The sequence below is a fragment of the Lindgomyces ingoldianus genome (assembly GCF_010093535.1).
Source record: "Lindgomyces ingoldianus strain ATCC 200398 unplaced genomic scaffold BDR25scaffold_63, whole genome shotgun sequence".
In the NCBI taxonomy this organism is placed as follows: Eukaryota; Fungi; Ascomycota; class Dothideomycetes; order Pleosporales; family Lindgomycetaceae; genus Lindgomyces; species Lindgomyces ingoldianus.
Genome location: NW_022985224.1, coordinates 34061 through 42490, shown reverse-complemented (window position 1 = coordinate 42490; position 8430 = coordinate 34061). Strand labels below are relative to the sequence as shown.

General features: G+C 31.9%; 1 protein-coding gene across 1 annotated transcript; it reads left to right on the top strand.

The window, feature by feature from the left end:
* Nucleotides 1–706: 706 nt before the first annotated feature.
* Nucleotides 707–1680, top strand: BDR25DRAFT_363134 (uncharacterized protein; the record flags this gene model as incomplete). Its single annotated transcript, XM_033696693.1, has 5 exons — nucleotides 707–760; nucleotides 858–1048; nucleotides 1082–1186; nucleotides 1286–1553; nucleotides 1618–1680. The coding sequence occupies 5 exons, from the start codon at nucleotides 707–709 to the stop codon at nucleotides 1678–1680; spliced, it is 681 nt and encodes a 226-aa protein (XP_033539891.1).
* Nucleotides 1681–8430: the final 6750 nt, after the last annotated feature.

Below are 8430 nucleotides of genomic sequence, written 5' to 3'. Positions count from 1 at the left end.
TTCGATGAGTATTAGACTGCGCAGGTGTGAGTATGTATCGAGCGGACGAGGTTCCCGATTAGGTATATGTAGACTAAATTCGCGACTTGGCGGACTATTCCAAGCACTCGTGCAGCTAATAAGAGGCTAGGCTAGAAGGTCTAGTCTATAAATAAGAAAATAGGGTTGATAAGCAATTATTTAGAGGTATGACACATCGCGATTTCCCTTGGACAAACACAGTTACACAGATTACAGTCTATTAACCTTGTTACCCTCGCGCCCATTACTTTACAAATAGGTTGGCTAGAGTTATATTGTTAAATAACTTTAGACGAGCTCGTTGTGCTGCGAGCTGTTTAAGACGGTATTTCGCAGTGTTCAAGGCTTGACATATCGAGCCGACAATAGCCAGTGGACCCGAGTGGCAGAAGCCTGTTAAGCCTATCAAGGACATGATCCATGGTGTATAAGACCAGCCAGGGTCATCCTAATAGTAATGATGGCTTAGCGTTTAGGCAATTTGAATAGATCTGGTCTGAGCCGCTTAACACAGCCTATTAACGTAACTTCTAATAAAAGAAGAAACATCATACATAAGATTTAGGGGCTACTAGGTTAATACATAAAGAGAGTGCTCCTTCTTAGGTCGCATTTACTATAGCAAAAATCAGATCCTCCTCGAACTCCGCCCTAGTAAGCTGCGAACCTTCCACTACCTAGCATAATGAAGATACATATTGCGATTCTGTTTTGGGTGGTCTTTTTCACGGGCACATGGGTAAGTTTTGCATGTTCTCTCCTATTTTCTCTCCCCTAAACTGGAAATAGATGACTGCTAAGTCTTGCTCTCAACTAACGCTGATGAAAATAACTAGGCTACAACATGCACCAAGTCCAACGCCGTTTCCTTACTTGACTATACTAAATCAATGAAGGAGACGAACCGAGAAACAACCTGCTTTCTATGCAAGTTAGGCGCATGGACAACCGTTTGCCAAGAAATGTGCCGCCCTATAAAGCGAGATATTGAGATACCTAATATTGCACCTCGGGCAACCCAAATTTCGTGTTAGTAGTTCTTTACCCCCACACTGTGAAGAGTGTTCGAGAAACAATATACGGTTAACTTATTCTCTGGTATCGCAGGCCAGTCTAATGATGTTTGTACATATTTCGATCAATATTTGCTATGCTTCAGCCCGAGGTATGTGCTACCATTGAACTTGGCTTAAATATATTCGTGGTATACTTTTTCATACGCAAAGAGCTGTTATCTTATACTAATTACGCATTATGCTTCTAGTACAATGATTATTTACGACAATGAATCAAGAGTAAACCTTCTCACAGGAGAAGTAGTTTACGCCAACGGGACTCGCACAAACATATATTCCACCATTGGAGGGCAGCCAACACCTACGTCTATCCGCCCAACGACAGCAGCAATTTCTAGAGCCACCCAAGCGGCAGGTACCGCGTCCACCGCTTTAATTTCGCCTACATTAAAGCCTACCCAGAATAGTAGTTCACCTTCTCTAATATTTAAACTGTCTTCGTTTATTCCTATATGGGTTTCGATCTATTCTATCTTAGCACTAGCTTTGCTCTAATTCGTATGTAACTTCTAAACTATAGCCCCTAAGAGCCTTCTCTACCTTTTATCAAGAGGTGAGCCTCGGGCATTTAAGCTCCCGCTGATCAAAGATCCAGGTAGTAACCTTATAACAGTTGTACTTATACTCTCTCGTTATATTTTTCTCTGCTCCTTCTTTCTGTACTAATTTAACTACTGTAAGGCCGAGATGGTCCTTACGCGGGACGGGGATATATACTATTCTCTACGCAGAATCAACTGTTGGTTGATTATTCGCACCTTTTTAGTTGTATTAGCGTAGTGGTACAGAGCTCCGTCCTTGCAACTACAGCAGAATTCGTTGTACAATAGAAGTATATTAGTATTTATTTATTAACACATTGTTCTTTAGATAAAAAAATTAATTTAGAGTATAGAAGACTAGTGTTAGGATAAGAGTTTATTAAATAGAAGAATAATTATTTAACATTTAACATACATCATAGGCAAGTTGCTTACACACCTAAGTTGCTTACCTTTGCTAAGACTACACTATAATAAACTCTATTATAGCCTATAACAACCTGCTTTAGCTGTTAGATATGCGCACCTACTGTCAAGACAGGAGGAACGCTTGACAAAAGCTGCTACATAGTACGAGCAATAAGCTCGAACAGTATGTTGCTGCAAGCTGGTCGCGCATAGGGCAAGTGCGCGAGGGACTTGGATCGGCAAAACAAAAAGCCAAGCAACACGAGTAGAGCAGAAAAAGGATTAATAAATCAATATAATTAATCATCATCCTATACATTATATCCAAACCCATCATTCATCTTAGGAAGCCTAGAAACAGTGCTTTAATCTAACATTAGTATAACTTTATAGCAAATTATATAAACCCTTAAACTACTACTAATTCTAGTAGTAATCTACATAAATTTAAAGTCTTTATATAATTACTTTGTTAAGCTAGGCACTACTAGTAAAAAGTAACTTATAATTAACATTATGTTACTCTATAAATTATATAAGAAAAAAAAATTGCTAAGATTAAGTAAATTAATAGTAAAAACAACTTAGTAGATGTGTGTATAAAGAAAATACTAAATTAGAGTTTTTAATTATTAGTCCTAAGTAACTACCTCTCTGTCTAGATAGAAGCATCTGTAGACTAGCTAGATCCTATGCACAAAGATGCCTTAGACTAACTAGACTAACAACACCTTTATATAAGGCCTAATTTTTTTTTTATATTTTTTTTTTATATTATAAACACTTATTTTTTTTATTATAAGAATCTATTACTGCTAGCACTGTACGAAAAGAGAAAAGAGCTAGGGGATTATACAGCAGGGCTGAGAAAGTAGAGGATAAAAAAAAGAAAAGCTATTTACATAGCACAACTAGCTTATTCTAACGCACAGCATTACTAGGGCAAGTCCTAATAAATAAGGTAGAGTATAGGCAAAACATAATTAGATAGACCTATATAAATAGAAGAGAGGTAATGTGTATAGAAGGCAACTTTTTAAATAAAAAGAAAAAGTTTCTAGTGTCTATACACAGCAGTAGTGTTATAGTTTAGATATAAGCTATTGCGCATAAGCAGGATTATGTATTTATGTTACATAATGCTTGTGCGCAAACCTCTGTGCGCAAACATCTAGATATTCCCCTTTTTCTTTGTACAGAGGAAAAAGACAAGAACAATACAGAACTAGAAACATGTTGCTCTCACCCTACCTACCCTGTACACTGTGCACACTGTACGCTACTCTTACTCTTGCTACTTAAGTGCTTATACTATAAGCAGCTAGCTAACAGAGTCTATTCAACATTACACTTATATAAAAGGCACTAAAAATAAAATTTTAAAAAAATGTTCTACTATATGTGTTAGATTAAAGCACTGTTTCTAGGCTTCCTGAGATGAATGATGGGTTTGGATATAATGTATGGGATGATTGATTAATTGTATTCATTTTCTTAATTTATCGATCCTTTTTCTGCTCTACTCGTGTTGCTCGGCTTTTTGTTCTGCCGATCCGAGTCCCTCGCGCACTAGCCCTATGCGCGACCAGCTTGCAACATGCTGCAAAATGCTGCAATTTGCTGCAACATGCTGTAAAATGCTGCAATTTGCTGCAACATGCTGCAAAATGCTGCAAAATGCAGCAATTTGCAGCAACATACTGTTCGAGCTTATTGCTTGTACTATGTAGCAGCTTTCGTCAAACGTTCCTCCTGTCTTAACAGTAGGTGCGCATACCTAACAATATGCTAGTATTATATAAGCTTATTAAAGATAACTAGAACTAAAACATGCTATGTTTACTATTAAGCTTTTATATAAAGCCTTATTTAGTAACTTATAGGCCTTACTTTAAGTTACTATAAACTAAAAAGTAAACTAATACATCTAAAAACTGCCTAATGTGTACTACACTAACTGCTAATATAACTTTATATAACAAGAGAGAAGCTTCTTTTTATATAGAAGAGAATAATATAGAAGATTTTTATCTAGGTTTAGGCTACACTCTAAAGACAACTATATATAACTAAGAAAGTGCTTTGTTTACTATAAGTAAAAATGTTAGTTATTAAACTACTCTTATAATAACTATACATAAGTAAAGAACTAGTACATTACTTTATATATCTAAGACTTTAAAAGTTACCTTAAAAAAGAAAATAATTTGCATAATATAAAAAATATAAAATACAAAAATAAAAATACTAAAAAAGCTATTAACTACTTTACCTCTACTACCTACTTATACTATGTAACAGGAGAGGACATCTATAGCATTAAACCTAAGAAGTATGCTAAGCAGTTTATCCTTAATAACTAATACTATATAGTAACGTACTTTATAGGCGAGTTGCTTACACACCTAAGTTGCTTACTTTTGCTAAGACTCTACTACACTACTTTTTTTACACTAATGCATTTCTAACAACACTACTTAGATGTGTTAAAAGAATGTTAGATACAGCTTACACTTTAGGCTTTTAAATAAGATGTAATACTTTCTAAGCAACACGCTATAGATATTTATAAAGTCTTTTAAAAAATAATAAGTAACTAACACACTAGATAACCTTTTTAAGCTAATTATATAGCTAACTTATAAAAGCTAAATAATAATAAAAAGTAAGTAATTATTTAGCACATACTTAAGCTAGATACACAAGGATTTCCCCTCTAGCTAGCAGCTATAGCTAATATAGCTAATTCTTTACATGCTAAGTATAATATAGGCTATATTAGTATAAACTAGCTTAATATATTTATTAAGTGTTACTTAAAGCTTAAAGTAAAGTTTAAGTATAACTATAACTATAAAAAAACTTTTTATAAAAATTTTATAGTAATTTAAAGCTAGTTTAACTTTATAAAAAATATTAAAGCTAAGTATAGCATTTAAAATAATAACATATATAACTTTAATAAAATAAAGTTTATAATAGGCTAGATATCTCCTAGAGCAGTTATTATAAGTTTAGAGAGATAAGAATAGCTAAAAGCAGTTTAGCTAGGTAACTAGAAGTAGACAACAGCTATCTAGAGCATTAATGCTAAAAGGTAAGCTATTTTACTTTTTATTATTTTTTAGAGTAGTAACTACTTTTTAAACTAGTATAAAAAAGAAAATCTACTCTAAAATTAGGTTATTATAATCTCTAAGCGTAGCTAGACTACTAATTAGCTTAGTTTAAACTAGTTAAAGCACTTTAACACGCATATAAAAAATGTACTATTAGTAGCTACTATCTACTAGTTATTAACAGCTATAAAAGCTATAACTTACTTTATTTTTAGTAATACTATAAAAATAATAAAATTATTACTATTTATATACTTTTTTACTTATTACACTTTTTATAGCTACTTAATGTAGGTTATTTTACTTTTTTAAAAAAGGTGTATAAGCGCTAAGCTAAAAACTTTATATATAACTAGATTACTTATATTATAAAAATAAAGTTCTTACTATACTTTAAAGTAGCTTATAATGCTATAATTACTTTTAGTAATATTTAAAAAAAGTTTTAAAGCGCTAGATTAGTTTCTTTTAACCTATAATAAGTTATAATAGGCCTTAATATAAAGTTGTGCACTTTATTACTACTACTACTTATATATAATAAGCCTTAGCAGTTGTAAACTTTAAGTAATACTTTAAAACTTAAGTTATAATTAATGCTTATAAAAATAAAAATTTAAAAGTATATAAATAGTTTACTAACTTTTATAGTTAAGGTGTTTAAAAAGGTCTTAAAAAGAGTAATAATAATTATGCATAAGCTAGTGTTAGTATAATAAAAAATTACTAAGCTTTAAGCAGCTAATAAAGCTACTATGTAATATAAATTACATAAAAGAAAGTAAATTAAAGTAAAAAAAACTTTAATAATTTAAAAAAGCTTATACTTAATAGCTTTAAAGGAATTTAAAGCGCGCAGTAATAGAAAGAAAGTAAAAAAGCAGGTGTAAGCTAAAGTAGGTAAGCTATTCTAAAGGCGCTGCAGATAGTGTAATTAGACTAGGCATAACACGCAAATATGTAAGTAAGAAGTAGAAGTAGTATCTAAATAATATTCTAGGCTGTACTGTACTATATAGTGCTAGAGCGGGTTGTTATAGGCTATAATAGAGTTTGTTAGGGTAGGGTCTTAGCAAAAGTAAGCAACTTAGGTGTGTAAGCAACTTGCCTGTGAAGTACGTTATACTAAGGTAAATTATAGGACATAGGCGTAGTAAAAATTTCTACTATTAGTAAGTTCTAACTTAAGGCGTATATATAAGAGAACTTACATATAAAAATTAATTAAACACCTAGCTAAATAGATATTAGCCTTAAATGCTAGACACTAAAGAGATTAATTAGTACTATATAAATCTAGAACCTAATTAGTCTAGTTATATACTACATTTTAGAAACTCTAATACTCTTTCTACTATTACTAGCAGATGCTAACTAACTTAGAGTATACTTTAATAACATTTTAAATATTATTATATATAAAAATAAAACTACTGTCTTTATTATATAAAAATAAAGACACTTTTTTTTAATATTAGTAAAAAAAATTTTATGTTTTTTTTTACTAAATTAAAACTTTACTGCCTTTACTACTAATTTAAACACCCCTGTATAAAGAGACTTTAGAAGATGCTAACTAGTGTAAGCTACAACATTAATAATGTAGTGTTAGAAAAGATTAAGAAGTTTTACTACCTCTACTAATTATATAACTAAGCTTTATAAAAATTTAAGTTTATAATTAAAAATAACACCTACTTTAACTATAAAGTTATTATTAACATTATATAAATTAATAATAAGAATGTCTTATATATTATTAATGTAGACATATTATTTTAGGCTAACGTACTTCATGGGCGAGTTGCTCACACACCTGAGTCGCTTACTTTTGCTAAGACCCCACTAAACTACCCTTCCTACACTAATGCATTCCCTACAACACTACTTAGACGCGCTAAAAGAATGTTAGATATAGCTTGCGCTCTAAGCTTTTAAATAAGACATAAAACTTTTAAAGAAATGTGCTATAGCTATATGTAAGGTCCTATAAAAGGCAACAAATAACTATAGCGCTAGACAACCTTTACAAGCTAATTCTACAGCTAAATTACAGAGGCTAGGCAATAAAAAGGAGCAGGTAATTGTTAAGACTATACTTAAGCTATATGCGCAAGGAATTTCCCCTTAGATAGCATTTATAGCTAATATAGCTAATTCTTTGCGCGCTAAGCGTAATCTAGGCTATGTTTGCATAAACTAGCCTAGTACGTTTGTAAAGCGTTATTTAGAGCTTAAAGTAAAGTTTTAAGCGCAAGTATAGTTAAGAGATATCTAGCTAATTATAAACCCTATTTTGCTAAAGTTGTACGTGTTATTATCCTAGATGCTATACTTAGCTTTAATATTCTCTATAAGGCTAAACCTGCTCTAAATTACTCTAGGACTCTTATAAAAGGCTCTTTTATAGTTGTACTTATGCTTAAACATTACTTTAAGCTTTAAATAATGCTTTACAAACATACTAAGCTAGTTTATGCAAACATAGCCTAGATTACGCTTAGCGCGCAAAGAATTAACTATATTAGCTATAAATGCTATCTAAGAGGAAATTTCTTGCGCATATAGCTTAAGTATAGTCTTAACAATTACCTGCTTCTTTTTATTGCCTAGCCTCTGTAATTTAGCTGTAGAATTAGCTTGTAAAGGTTGTCTAGCGCTATAGTTATTTGTTGTCTTTTATAAGACTTTGCACATAGCTATAGCACATTTCTTTAAGAGTTTTATGTCTTATTTAAAAGCTTAGAGCGTAAGCTGTATCTAATGTTCTTTTAGCGCGTCTAAGTGGTGTTGTGGGGAATGCATTAGTGTAGGAAGGGTGGTTTAGTGGGGTCTTGGCAAAAGTAAGCAACTCAGGTGTGTGAGCAACTCGCCTATGAAGTACGTTACTATATTTCTAAAGTCTATGTCTACACAAGATACCTAGAATGCACTGTGTAAATGCTAGATTAACACCTATTAAGAACCTCTAGACTGTATTATATATAACTCTAGTGTAAACTTTACTTTAAAGGATTATTAAGCTTATGTAAAGATTATAGAAGCTATATGTAGACAGATGCCTATAGAAGCATATTAGGCAGTTAGAAAGGTTAAGCGCGTGTACACACCTTTTTAATAAGTGTTTAACATTCTAAAGACTAAGCTAGGTAACTATATAAATAATAAGGCTATTCTATAGATAGTAGTTAAGGCTTTAAACAACACAGCTAGCCTACACAGTCTAGTACCTACGCTGCTAGTCATTAAAGCATACCTAAGAGT